At 39.3% G+C, this 14,526-nt stretch overlaps 1 protein-coding gene across 1 annotated transcript in view; it reads left to right on the top strand.

Moving 5' to 3' along the window:
* Positions 1-14,526, top strand: part of ACVR1C (activin A receptor type 1C) — a 76,196-nt gene that overhangs the window by 50,438 nt on the left and 11,232 nt on the right. Inside the window, exon 3 of the mRNA XM_080927269.1 lies at positions 8,047-8,286. Within this exon, the coding sequence (XP_080783395.1) occupies positions 8,047-8,286 (240 nt within the window). The remainder of the gene's footprint in view (positions 1-8,046; positions 8,287-14,526) is intronic.

Below are 14,526 nucleotides of genomic sequence, written 5' to 3'. Positions count from 1 at the left end.
GGGGAAAAGGTGTTTGAACACATCTCTACAGAGTTTTTCTTTAATATTATTCTTTACACAATGTGACCATGACATAGCATCTACATTGTATTAGTTTTTAGAAGTAATCTAGAGACAAATTGAAACGTGTGGAGGAGTGGTGTGTGGGTTATGTAAAAGTCCTATTCCATTTTATATAAGGGATTTGAGTGTGAATTTTAAATTACTCTCCACAAATACCACAAAAGAGTCGTATTTATTTTCCCAATTCAGAGTATTTTAGAGCCCAGGAGACATTCTTCTGAGCTGGTTTTCACACACCTGGGCTGGTACTTTTGCCTTTCCATTCTTTCTCACTTGATTGTCTTAGGAAGGAAGTGCTTTGACTTAGGGATGCAGTGTTGCCCAGAGTCACTTGTGGGCTGTTACTTATACCCTTATGGTCGGTGCACCCCCACAGGCTCCAAAGAGTCATCTTCAGTAACAACTGTCAAATAGTAAGTTCTCCTGTGAACTCATTATTGTTCCAAAAGCAGTATTTGTATCAAAGCCGTCTTCTATTATTGTCTTCCATTGCAACTCATTGGCTGTAGGTATAGACGCTTATTTATTTTTTCCTTCCCATTAGGATTACAGGGAACACTTAGTTTAAGGAAAGGTTTTACAAACATTTGCTTTTAGAATTTCTCAGTGTTTAAGAAGTCCTTTCTAGTTGGTGTTGTTAGCCTGTTTCTAGCTGAGTAATCTTTTTTTTTTGTCCATTACTAACTTGTATCAGTAGATCTGTTCACAAAAGGAGAAACATTGGCCATCTACAGTAAACATCTCTGAGAGCAGTTGCTGGCACCCAGGCAGGTGATACTGATTCCACGTTTGCTGACCTTTTGTCTCCATCAGTTGCCATAGTGATGAGCTGAGGTCTGCTTAATAGAGCTTTACCAAAATGGAACCAATCAATAGCTTTCTAAGGTTAATGTTTATGCTGGTGGCTCTTAGTAGAAAATATCAAAATTAAATGTAGCTATATGAAAGACTCTGGTGACAGAGCTGAAGGTAAAAGATGTTATCACATGGAAATGGGTATTTAAAAAAAACTTAATTCAGAAGATGAGTGCACTCAGTGGCTTTTTTGAACACCTACGATCCTCCATGAGGATACAGATAAATAGAATGATCATTGTAGAATAGGCAGTTATGTTCTTTTACAATAGCAAGCTCCAAAAGTCACAAGGACTTGGTTAAGGATTTCTGAAGTCTAGGTGTCGGAGACCACCTTTTAGCACCCCTTGAAGAATATTCCAGGCCAAGCTCTCTCCATTTCCTTACACGGGAGCTATTGATCCCAGAAGAGTCATGAGATACACAGCTATGGGGTGGGCAGCAGAAGTCTGGGATGTTTGAAAACTCAAATCTCCTAAGTTCTGTTGTAACAGTTTAACAAACACACCTGAAGGCATTTTATAAACAAAACCATCACCCCTGAAGAAACCTCTCTGTCCCCTTTCTCTCACTGCTTCTCAGTAACTTACTAGAGCACACGAGAAAGCCCACCCCTGGGAGTTTGAGTAGGTGGACAGGGCAGATCCAGGCCACACTAGATGCATCAAGAAGGCAGCGTAATTAATCCTGAGTGTCAACAGTGCTGTTTTTTCCCCTTACACCTTTATTTATTTTTTAAAAAGAGATACGATACATGTACAGATTTTTAAAAGCATTTTGGTATAAAACTATATGAATATTTTTTGTCAGTACTTGATTTTTGAGGGTGGGGAACTCCAAAGCAGCTATGGTCTGAGGAAAAGTGGGAGAGAAAGAAAAGTATATTTTAAGAATTATAGTTAAAAAAATAATAAAGGAGAAAAGAGATCATATATTTGAGGGATGGCATATGAGAAGGGCAAGAAGCAGGCGGAGGTGTAAACACAGGACGCAGATGTGCAACTTTAATTTTTTTGATTAAAAAAAAAAGAACAGGGCTGTTAGAGGACCTTTGTAGTGAAATTATAAATGTACCTGCGGAATGTGAAAGCTCATGTGTGATGAGCGTACCTTCCATGAATTCTGCTGTTATGACACTTCTCTGAGATGTGGTTCTCTAAACTTTAAAGGATGATGTGTAAAAAGGGGGTAAACAGATGAATCTAGAGAGGCAGTTCAGTTGGTAAATGACCTACTATGCAGGTGTGCAGATATGATTTCTACCCCCAGAGCCCATGGGGCCCGCTTTGTCTCCTTTTGACTTCATTTGCTTTGGTTTGTTTTAATGAAGGGAATACTGAACATGTAATCTTAGTGCTGGGAAGTGGGGAACAGACATGTTTATGGGATTTCATGGTTAGCCTACTAACCAAATTGGCAAGTTCCTGGTAAAAGTAGTCAATACTGCCTCAAAAATAAAAAGAAAATAAACAAAAAAAATTTAAATTGGTGCAGAGGCAATCTTCAGTGAGCCAAAAGGAGGCAAGCAACACATCAACTTAAAGAGGGAAATTAACTTAAATACAGAAAGTGTCTGTTATCACGAATTACTGTTTTTCATGTATTACTGCTTTTGTAAATTTAGAAGAAAAATCTTGAGTGAAAGATTAATGTTCCAATACAAAGATGCCTAAGAATATAATTATATCTCTTTTTCTTGTGTGTATGTGTGTGCACATGTGCCTTTGTGTTTATGAAGCCAGAGGTTGGCATCTTGTGTCTTCTTTGATTGATCTCTGTTGTGGTATATAGTAAAAAAAGTGTGTGACTGGCTCCCACATGTCTTAGAGCACCTCATCACGCTGTTCCCACTCATAGTTCCTTTGGTGGGCTGTTACCACACCAGTCCCACACATCCCAATTCTGTGGCAGGCTTGGTGCATCCTGCCACTGCACCTTCTCTTGAACCCAATAAAGTTGCCACACGAAGGAAAACATCACACAATAAATTCTGATCCAATTGATATATGTTTTCCAACTAGACAGCACAAATCATCCCTTATAACTATTTATAACCCATCCCTTATAAACTATTTATAACAACCTTAGTCTATGCAGAGATGTGCATAGAAGATTGTTTACATTCTCCATGTTGCTTCCAGCTCCTTCTTATCACTCTGGCTCCTTCTCTCTTTCTAAAACTTTGTTATCAACCAGCCTTCCTTCTCGTCCACTGACAGGCCTTGTTTTATCTTGTTCCTGCCTTCCTGCATAAAGACATCTTTTTTTCAATATTTTATTTATTTTATAAAGTATTATTATCGCTCACAAAATTTGTTACATAATAATATATGATGAATACACATTTTTACCTTTGTCTTTTTTTTCTAAGAAAGACTGTGGTTTCCTTTTTTTAAAAACTTCTTTATTTTTTTATTTGTATCCCTTTGACATCCTTTCATTGTCTAATTGCTCTGGCCAGGTCTTCCAGCACTATATTGAATAGGTAGGGGAAGAGTGGACAGCCTTGTCTAGTTCCTGATTTTAGCGGGATTGCTTCAAGGTTCTCACTGTTTACTTTGATGTGGGCTACTGGTTTGCTGTATATTGCTTTTACTATGTTTAGGTATGGGCCTTGGATTCCTGCTCTTTCCAAGACTTTTAACATGAAGGGGTGTGGAATTTTTTTCAAATGCTTTCATAGCATCTAGTGAGATGATCATGTAGTTCTTTTCTTTGAGTTTATTTATGTGGTGTATTACATTGATGAATTTGCATATATTGATTTATTCTTGCATCCCAAGGATGAAGCCTATTGAACCATCCTGGCATCCCAAGGATGAAGCCTACTTGATCATGGTGAATGATCATTTTAATATGTTCTTGAATTCAGTTTGCATGAATTTTATTGACTAGTTTTGCATCAATATTCATGAGGGAGACTGGTCTGAAGGTATTTTTCCTTGTAGGGTCTTTGTGTGGATTAGAAATTTGAGTCATTGTAGCTTCAAAGAATGAGTTTGGCAGTGTTCCTTAAGTCTCTATTTTTTTTTTGGAATAGGTTGGATAGCATTGGTATTAGGTTTTCTAGGAAATTCTTACAGCATTCTGCACTGAACCCATCTGGTCCTGGGCTTTTTATGTTTGGGAGGCTTTTGATGACTGCTTCTATCTCTTTAGGTGTTATGGGACTGTTAATGGTTTATCTGATCCCGATTTAACTTGGTATCTTGTATCTGTCTAGAAATTTATCCATTTCCTCCAGATTTTCCAGTTGTGTTGATATAGGCTTTTGTAATAGGATCTGATGATTTCTTGAATTTCCTCAGTTTCTGTTGTTATGTTTCCCCTTTCATTTCTGATTTTAAATTTGGATATTCTCTCTGTGCCCTCTAGTTAGTCTGGCTAAGGGCTTATCAATCTTGTTAATTTTCTCAAAAAGCCAGCTCCTGTTTTTGTTGATTCTTTGTACAGTTCTTTTTGTTTCTACTTGGTCGAATTCTGCTCTGAGTTTGATTATTGCCTACTGTCTACTCCTCTTGGATGTATCTGCTTCTTTTTGTTCTAGAGCTTTCAGCTGTGCTGATAAAGACATCTTCTTATAGATCTTCACTTTATACATTGAGGCAGTATGTCTCATGGAACTCAGACCTTGGTTATTTGGCTATTCTAGTTATGTAATGTGCCTGGAGAATTTCATCTCTGCCTTTCAATGCTGGGATTGCACAGACAAGCCTCTATGTCATCTTGGCTTCTACATGGATTCTGGAGATCTGAACTCTGGTCCTTACTCTTGTGCAGTGAGTTCTTGACTCACTAAGCCAGTGGTTCTCAACATTTCTAAAGACCCTTTAATACAGTTGTAATGAACCCCAACTATAAACTTATTTTGTTGCAACTCTATAATGTAATTTTGCTGCAGTGATTAATTGTAATGTAAGTATCCATGTTTTCATATGGTCTGAGGTTACCACTGTGAAAAGGTCATTTGACTCCCAAAAGGGTTGAGACCCACAGGTTTAAAACCATTATATTAAGCCATCTTTTCTTCTCCTAATTATGTCTTACTATTATTTGGTTTCACTGATCACATTAACATTTCTAAAGGAGAGATCACATACTTATTAGGAATAAAACTAGTCAATTTTTCAGTGACCCAGTTAAGAACTCTTTATTGGTGACCTGCAGTGAGTCAGGCACTGTTGTAAACACTGGGGATTTGGCTAAGAATGTCATAGGCAGTTTCCACCTGTTACAAAGCTCATGGTCCTCATAGAAAGTCAGATAATACACAAATAAGCAAGTGACTACTATGTGGTTGTCTTAGCCAGGAATTGAAACATAGCATGTTTCTAGGAAGTGAATGGAGACTGGCACGAAATTCTCCTAAAATTTATACAAGTTTTTTTTTTTCTTTTCTTACATTTGAGAGGATTAAATCATGTAGCCAAGGCTGGCCTTGAGTTTTCAATCCTAGTGTCTTTGGCTTTGTAGGTGTGTTGGTCTGTGCCCAGCTTACTGAAAGTACTTTTTGGCAGGGTGAATTGTTTCTTGGGTAATTAGAACATTCTGGAGCTAATATTTGCGTATCAGTGAGTGTATACCATGTGTGTTCTTTTGTGACTGGGTTCCCTCACTCAGGATGATAGTCTCTAGTTCTATCCATTTGCCTACAAATTTCATGTAGTCATTGTTTCTAATAGCTGAATAGTACTCCACTGTGTAAATGTACCACACTTTCTGTATCCATTCCTCTGTTGATGGACATCTGGGTTCTTTCCAGCTTCTGGTGATTATAAATAAGGTTGCTATGAACATGGTGGAGCATGTGTCCTTGTTAGATGTTGTAGCAACTTTTGGTTATATACCCATGAGTGGAATAGTTAGGTACTCAGGTCCAATTTTCTGAGAAACCGCCAGACTGTTTCTAGAGTGGTTGTATCAGCTTGCAATCTCACCAAAAGTGGAGGACTGTTTCTCTTTCTCCACATCCTCACCAGCATCTGCTGGCAGCTGAGTTTTGAACTTAGCCATTCTGACTGGTGTGAGATGAAATCTCAGAATTCTTTTCATTTGCATTTCCCTGATGACTAGGAATGTTGAGCACTTCTTTAGGTGCTTCTCGGTCATTTGGTATTCCTCAGTTGAGAATCCTTTGATTAGCTCTGTACCCCATATTTTAATAGGATTATTTGATTCTCTGGGGTCTAATTTCTTGTGTTCTTTGTATATATTGGATATTAGGCCTCTATCAGATGTAGGATTCGTAAAAATTCTTCCCCAGTCTGTTGGCTGTCTTTTGTCTTTTTGAGAGTGTCCTTTGTGTTACAGAAACTTTGCAATTTCATGAGGTCCTATTTGCTGATTCTTTAAAAAAATTTTTTTTTGTTGAACTTCACACAGTCTGTGAGTTGTTTTTGGGGTGTTCAGAGCTTTCTGGGGTTAGTAACCCATTATCAGTGACTGCATATTATGTCTGTTCTTTTGTGACTGGGTTATCTCACTCTGATTCTTGATCTTAGAGCATAAGCCATTGGAGTTCTGTTCAGGAAAATTTTCCCTATGCCTATGTGATCTAAGCTCTTCCCCACATCCCTTCTAATAGTTTCAGTGTACCTGGTTTTGATTCAGTTGGACTTGAGTTGTACAAGGAGATAAGAATGGATCAATTTGCATTCTTCTGCATGCTGACTGCCAGTTGAACCAACATCATTTGTTGAAGAGGCTGTCCTGTTTTGTGTTAGGAGCTTTTTGATTTTTTCACTTTCTCTGACTGTTATGTTGATGTTTTTGGTGTTATCTTCTGTCCCTAAGATCCTCTCTTCCATCTCTTGTAGTCTGTTGGTGATGCTTGGATCTATGACTCCTGATTTCTTTTCTAGGTTTTCTATTTTCAGAGTTGTCTTTTATTCTGATTTCTTTATTGTTTCTATTTTTGTTTTCAATTCCTTTACCTATTTGGTTGTGCTTTTCTATAGCTCTTTGAATGGTTAGTTTATGTGTGTTCTCCTGTCATTGTTTAAGGGAGTTATTCATGTGCTACTCAAGGAATTTCATTATAATCATAAAGTTTGATTTTAAGTCCATATCTTGTTTTTCTGGTGTGTTGGGAAATCCATTACTTCCTGTGGTAGGAGAACTGGGTTCTGACGTTGCCATGTTTCTTGGTTTCCATTGCTTAGGTTCTTGTGCTTTCCTCTTGCCATCTTGTTATCTGTGACGTTAGCTGATCTTGTTGTCTCTGTCTGGAGCTTGTCTGTCCTGTGGGTCTGAGGCCCAGTGAGCTCAAGAAGGAGATTGCTTCTGGCTGTTTGCCTCTTTGTGGGCAGACAGTGAGTTCTGGTGGTGGTGACTAGGCTTGGTTTCCATGGGCTCAGGTGGGAGAGCGATTCTGACGTTCCTCTGGGTACTCAGGTGTCTGTGGGCAGGCCCTGAGTCCTGATGGCGGTGACCCAGCTCTCTCTCTTGGGTTATTTGTGAAATGAATGAATGGATAGATGGGTTTGCTGTAAGGACATGAATGTTGAATAACAAAGAGAAAACGATAAAAATAAAATTATCAAATATTTTGGAGGATGTTTCAAATTTTCCTAGTTGTTTCCATAATCCTACTCTGCCTGCCACAGCCATTGTGATAGCCGCCGGCAGCTCACACTTTGTACTTATCATTGCTTGTACTGTGGCCTTTGCCAATAAATTTAGATCCATACTTTTGTGGATGCATATTCTACTGTAGTCACCAATAGCATATTGTTGACACTACTTGGGTTTCTGAAACATGGTCTAATATTAGTAATTTTGAACCATTTTTTTAACATTCATATAAAGCAATAAATGGGTTTTATTGTGAAATTTTCATATGCATATATTATTATGTCTTATGGCACATGCCTATAATTCCAGTATGGGAGAGGTATAAGCAGGAATAGTAAAAGTTCAAGGCCATTTTTGGGTTAACCTGGGCTACATGAGACCTTGTCTCAAAAATGTAAAATAATCTGTGGTTTTAGAATTGCTACAAAACTCTCCAAAAATCACTGCAAACAAATTCTAACAATATATAGATAGAAAAAATATCTTTAAAAATGTCAAAAAGCATTTTCATGAGTTGATTTACGGTTTCTTTCATCTTTCTTGTTTAAACTGCAGCATCTCCAAATGCCCCCAGACTTGGCCCCACAGAGCTGACGGTTGTTATCACTGTGCCCGTTTGCCTTCTGTCTATAGCAGCCATGCTTACGATATGGACCTGCCAGGACCGCCAGTGTCCCTACCGAAAGACGAAGAGACACAATGTGGAGGAACCACTGGCGGAGTATAGCTTTGTAAACGCTGGAAAAACACTCAAAGATCTGATCTATGACGCCACTGCCTCGGGCTCAGGCTCTGGTATGTGCATGTGTTCAGTAAGCACGCTCTTGTTGAAAAATAAATGAACAGTGGTTCCGATAAAAGTTTCCAGTGTGAACTCATCAGCTAAAGCGCTCATAGAGGGACAGGATAAATGAAGTCGTGAAGAGAACTTGCTTGAAGGATTGCATGCCAATAGTCTACAGTAGTAGGTGTCTTTATAGTTTTTCAAGAGCCTTTAGGATTAGTTGTCCCTCCATGAATTCCCTTGTCACTCTGCTCTTTCCCTTATTGGTGAGAGAGAGAGAGAGACAGACAGACACACACACACCATAATGCACACATATCACAAACATAGAAAGATAAAGATGGGGTGGGGGGACAGACATGGATTTGAGTATGGAAGAGGTGAGGGAGGAGAAATATATTGTATGAAAAGAACTTAAAATCCCACTTTAAACAGGGGGAGGGGTAGTGTTGAATAAAGAAGAAAACTGTCCTGATGTCTTCTTAGATGTCCACTGCAGTTATTTTGGATCTAGTTTTTTTTTTTTTTTTAAGTTGGGATATTTATTTTACATGCAGATTTCATATGACGTTTTCCACATAGAATTGAACTCAGAGTTAAACAAGTGAATAACCAATTTTTATAAAAATAAATAGACATATCATCATGAAGGTCATTGACATATCATTGTATTATCTCTTTGCTTTAACTTATAATGTACTTTTATTTCATTAATATCTTTCTGTAGAATTCTCAGTTGATTTCTGCTGCTGTCTCAAAATTCTTGGGACATGTTGATTTTTTTTTTTTCTTTTTTACCTCGTCGGATTTGGTTTCTTATTTATTTGTTGCGACTTTCCTTTTGTTCCCAACTTCTTTTCTTTATTACTAGAGCCATCACCACCACACTCCTGGCTGTTTAGTGGAAATAAGGCAGTTAGGAGTGTTGGGTTTAAATCTGTTAAGCCTGGGGAAATTAGTTAAGAAAGCAGTCTTCCTCTGAACACTTGTTTGTGACCCCAGGATGCCTTCTGGATCCATAAGTGTCCCATGGGGGATGTGCTTTCCGAAGCTAACAGGAGTGCCCTGGAATTAAATCAACATTATGTTTTGGAAGCCCAAAAGTGGGAGCCAGAAGGAAGTTCATGGTACCCCTGGCTGGCTCTGCCGCTTAAGGTTATGTTTTCTTCTTTAATGGATTCCTCTGAGGAAGAGATTCTGAGGTCCAGACCACATTGCAGAGTAGAAGAGACTTTTTAAATAGCACAAAACATCATGGAGTATAGGAATAGAGCAGAATTTCCCCGAAGTAATAGGGGTTCCTCTCTTCCTATTTGAATTTCCAGAAATCCTTCGACTTATGACCAAGAATACACCCAGCCTAGCCACTTCCTACGCCCTTACAGCTCTTTGCTTTAGAAGAATCACAGTGTCTTTCTCCAGCCAGGGACAGTGGTACCTATCTGTAATAAACGTACCAGAGAGTATGTAGTCAAAGTCTCCCTAGTTAGAGACCAGTCTGGGCTACGTAGCAAATCCTAGCCTTGAAAAAAAATGATAGGAAACCAATCCAAACCAAACACATAGCTTTGAGGACCTCTCTCACTGGTGGGTGTGAGCAGCAGCTAGGCAGACACTGTTATAGAGGCAGGAGGGAAACCACATCATATTCATACGGCACCCACATTCAACAGGAAGTGCTTTGGATGCATCCACAAGGAACAACATCTTGCTGACCGAAGAAGTCTAATGGCCTAGGCCATCATTATAACATCAAGTGACATGTTTAAAAGAGAAAACCAAGAAAGTCCTGCCATTATAGAACATATAAATCTGGCTTACCTTTTTAACTGAAAAACAATATTACTCAATATTCAAACTCTGCTTCTTTAGACGGTGAGGCCTACTGTACCCCCAATTTTCGAGTGCTGGTAACATCCAGACACAAAGAAGTCTGATTTATGCCTAATTTCTATAAGAATATATTTTTTTCTGTTTGTCTACTGAGACTCAGTTTCTCTATGTAGCCCTGGTGTTCCTGGAACTAATTCAGTGGATAAGGGTGGTCTTGAACTCAAGAGATACACTTGCTTCTGCCTCGTGAGTGCCGGGATTCAAGGAACGTGCCATCACCACTGGACAAACACATTTCTTTATGACGTTCAAAGGACTGTACCATGTTCTGCTTACTTTCCACACAATCCTTTTAGATCCCTTGGTGATGTTAGGAGGCATTCTGGTTAGTTTTTATTGTCAACTTGACACAACCAAGGCCATCTGAAAGGAGAAGCCCCAGTGGTAAATTTTCCTAGGTCAGGTTGGCCTGTGGCTCTTTCTATGGGGAAATTAATTGCCTTGATTGCTAATTGATGTAGGAGGGCATAGCCCACTATAGGTAGTACCATCCCTGGGCAGATGTTCTTGGATGATATAAGAAAGCTAGATAAGAATAGGCCAGGAAGTCATCCAGCAAGGAATGTTTCTCCACAGTTCCTGCAGGCAGGTTTCTATCCTGACTTCCTTCAAGACAGACTGTAATCTGGAAGTATAAGCCAAACAAATTTACCCTTTCTACCTGCAAGTTGATTTTGGTCATGGTGTTTGTTTATTTTTATACTCTTTAAGTGGAGTGAATCTGACAAAAGGTTTCTTCTCCAAGTAAACTGAAACAGATTAAAAGGCAGACAACTATGTGTGTCATTTAAGAAAGGAGTAATGAGCTGGCAAGATGGCTCACTGACTAAAGGTGCTTGCCACCAAGCCTGAAGACTTGAGTTCATTTCCAAGGAGCTACATGGGAGGAGGAGAGATCCGATCCTCAATGGTTGTTCTTTAAACATACACTCCTTATTCTTCCCCCATACACAAATAAATAAATGCAATTAATATTTTATAGGAAAAAGTCATGAGTTGAGCAGAAAATATAAAATTTTGACAAGTGGCACAGTCACAGATGAGTGTAGATTACTGTAGGAAGGTATTTTTTATTTTTTTTCAGCGTATGGTGACCATTACAGAGAGCCATAGTTGTTCAAATTTCATAAAACAATTGTTCATTTGGTACCAGAGTGTATACTTACACCACAGCTCTTATACCTGAGGATCAGGGAACATCACAGAAGATGGAAGGCAAAGACTGTAATAGGTAAAGAAGCAAGAAGCCTTCTGTGAGATTGTGCCTCTTGGAATTGGAGGGAAATTTCACCTGTGAGACCCCAACCACTTGGCTGCCCAAACAAGGCCAGAACAGGGACAATACCAATACCATGTTAATGTGGAAGGGGGAAATCTCATGAAGCCACCAAATCTCAGGGGGACCCCAAGTTCAGACACACCAAAGGCAGCCATCAGGTTGTATTTATGTATTTGTACGTATTATACATGCAACAATAAACATTTTTGAAAAATCATGTTACATTTTTGAATTTTTTTTAAACTGTGTTTCAGGCACAGATATGGATATGTCGGCTTCTGAACTGTTCCCTTTGAGATTGTTCTAGGACATTTTATGAAAGGAAGAAGAAAACATGACCAAACCCAGATCATTTCTTTCTTTTTGTTTTTGTAACAGAGATTGAACCCAGCACCACATACCTCACATGCTGAGCAAGTGTTCTTAATATGAGCTGCATCCCCAAGCTTTATCTGTCTGTCTATCTGTCTGTCTGCCTGCCTGCCTGCCTGCCTGCCTGCCTATCTATCTATCTATCTATCTATCTGTCTGTCTGTCTGTCTGTCTGTCTGTCTGTCTGTCTGTCTGTCTATCAATCAATCTATCTATCTATCTATCTATCTATCTATCTATCTATCTATCTATCTATCTATCTATCTATCTATCTACCATATGTGTGTGTGGCACAGGGTGCTGTCAAGGTGTCCCTAACTTCAATCTGTAGATCGGCATCACCAGGCTCTGCTTATGGATAAATTTCCTTAAAGACAAATTTGAACAGGCTTTAGGCATATTGTATAGCCACAGTTGTTTGGCAGTGACCCCTATATAAAAGCACACGCCTTTGATCATCTTAGAACAGGTTTATTATCAGCAGTGCTTCTGCCACAATAGCTTGCCTGTGGGGAGGAGACTGGACCAACCTGATTCTTCTCTGCCATTCTCAATTGGTTGGTGACCTTGGATCTGAGGCAGCTTTGTCAGATATTGAAAAACCCTGATTACAAAGCTTATCCATGGCCAGGTCAGGGACAAATTTCAAAGAGATGGAGAGCCTACAAAGTGAAAATAAACGATGTTTTATTGGACTCCACTTGAGAGTGAGCTTTGTCTCAGGCAGCTTTTAAGGAAGTGGGGAGCCTGCTTCTTTGTTTTACTGTATAGCATTCTGAAAGAAGGCAACACAAGCCAGACATCAGCTTTCTATAATCCATGGTGAAAAGATTAAAATGGACTCATAGCAAGAGACAAAGTTTCTGTTCAAATGCAGCCTGGAGGTGTATAGCTCAAAACCAGCTGAGATTCATTTCGTTATTTGTGAAGCAGCTCTCATTCTCCTGTCTCACCCTGCTCACCCCACTGACCCCCGCACATGTTCTTTGTCTACCAATTGGGTGTTGCATCAACTGCAGTGTGAGAACTTTACTGGTTCCCTTCTTTGTCAGTGATGATGCGGAGAGGGGTGACTCTGAGATTTGGCTTGCTAGTGTCACGTTGTGCCAAACACATTGAGTGAAGCCTACAAAGATAACCCTGGTTATTTATGATGGAATGTCTTCCTGCTCACAGAGAGGAGCACAGGTCTGGCTCCTCTGGAGGACAAAGCATTCTGGGCCAGCCTCCCCCTGCAGCAGACTCTCTTTAGGTCTGTTTACTGTCAGGCTCCAATTTTCTCATCGATAGATGATGAGGCTGAACCAGATGGTCCCAAAAGAACTTTTGGACTGTGGGGCTTGGTGACTAATTGTTGAGGCTCATACCAGTGAATTTATAGTCTGTGCCTATCGTGGGTGGTTCTACTGGAGATGAGAACATCTGTGTAAACACTGGCTCATTCTTGGAGCAGGGGACAATGCGCAGAGGAGCCATGTGGGCATTGTTTTCTTCAGCCACCTGAGGACAATGACAATAACCACACTGATTTTCTGAATACACTCGTGCTGTAGCCTTTTAAACTATCTCAATACAATTGTAGGAATGACAAAACCTTCTCATGGATCTTCTATTGAAAATACAGCAACCAAGAAGAGAAGAGAGACTATTATAACTCACTCTGATTCCATCATGTGCTTCAGTTTCTTTTCTATCAATACTTTGAAAAGCTACAAACTCATAGAGATAAAATTCCCTACCCTGTTTTCAACGAACAGTGTAGCGAAGTAGCTTCCAGTGTCACCGGACTACCTTTACTAACAGCACTATCAGTGTTAATCTTATGTGACCCATTCTGAGGTTGCAGTAATGTTACAAGGGCGGCCATTTTTGATCACGCATCCTGCCAGGAACAATGCTAGCTGGGAAATCTTTATCTTAACTCTTACATTGTCTTGTTTCCTAGAGAACAGAGCTACGCTCGCAGAAGTTAAGCAAGGTGCTTGTAGTGACTAGATGATGTCTCTCTGCTTGCACATCTGCACCATGTTGCACATTTCAAAGGTTCCCTTTTTCTTTAGTATAAATAACAATGTATTCTATAATTTTGCATAGAGTCTCTACATTATTTGTTAATTCTATGAAATAGAATTTTAGAAGTAGAGTTATTGTTTTAAAACTACAACCAGCCCGGACCTGGTGCCATGTGCCATTAGTCCAAGCACTTGAGAGGCAGAGGCAGACAGGTCTCTGGGACTTTGAAGCCAGTTTGCTTTGAATTGTGACTTCCAGGTCAGCCAGGATGCACAGTAAGAACCCGTCTCATCTCAAAACAACCACAACAAAGATGATGAGCGTTATACATATACAAAGAACATGGTTTCTTTGTATTTATTTCTCAGAAACATATTTTTAGGGTAGCTTTCTTATCTTACATTGTCATTGAATTTGATCTCTTACATGTACATTTTAATTTTCTTTTGAAAAAATATCACAAGGAATGGTTTTCCCAGAAGCCATGCATTGCAAACGTTAGCCATGCATGGCTTCCTTTGAGTTAGACTGGCTTTGTGAGAAATTAGCAGGATTTGACACAGTTCTTAGAAATCAGATATCTGCAGCAACAGGATGTGTTTTAAAAGTTTTATTTGTGAATAAGATAAAAAATTAATAACTTAGGACATTTTATAGATCATGCTTGGCATTACAGTTCGCTGTAATGATGCTT

This window comes from Micromys minutus, assembly GCF_963924665.1.
Source record: "Micromys minutus genome assembly, chromosome: 13".
NCBI classification, from domain to species: Eukaryota; Metazoa; Chordata; class Mammalia; order Rodentia; family Muridae; genus Micromys; species Micromys minutus.
Note: the sequence above shows the minus strand (reverse complement) of the source record. Positions and strands in the feature narration are given on the sequence as shown.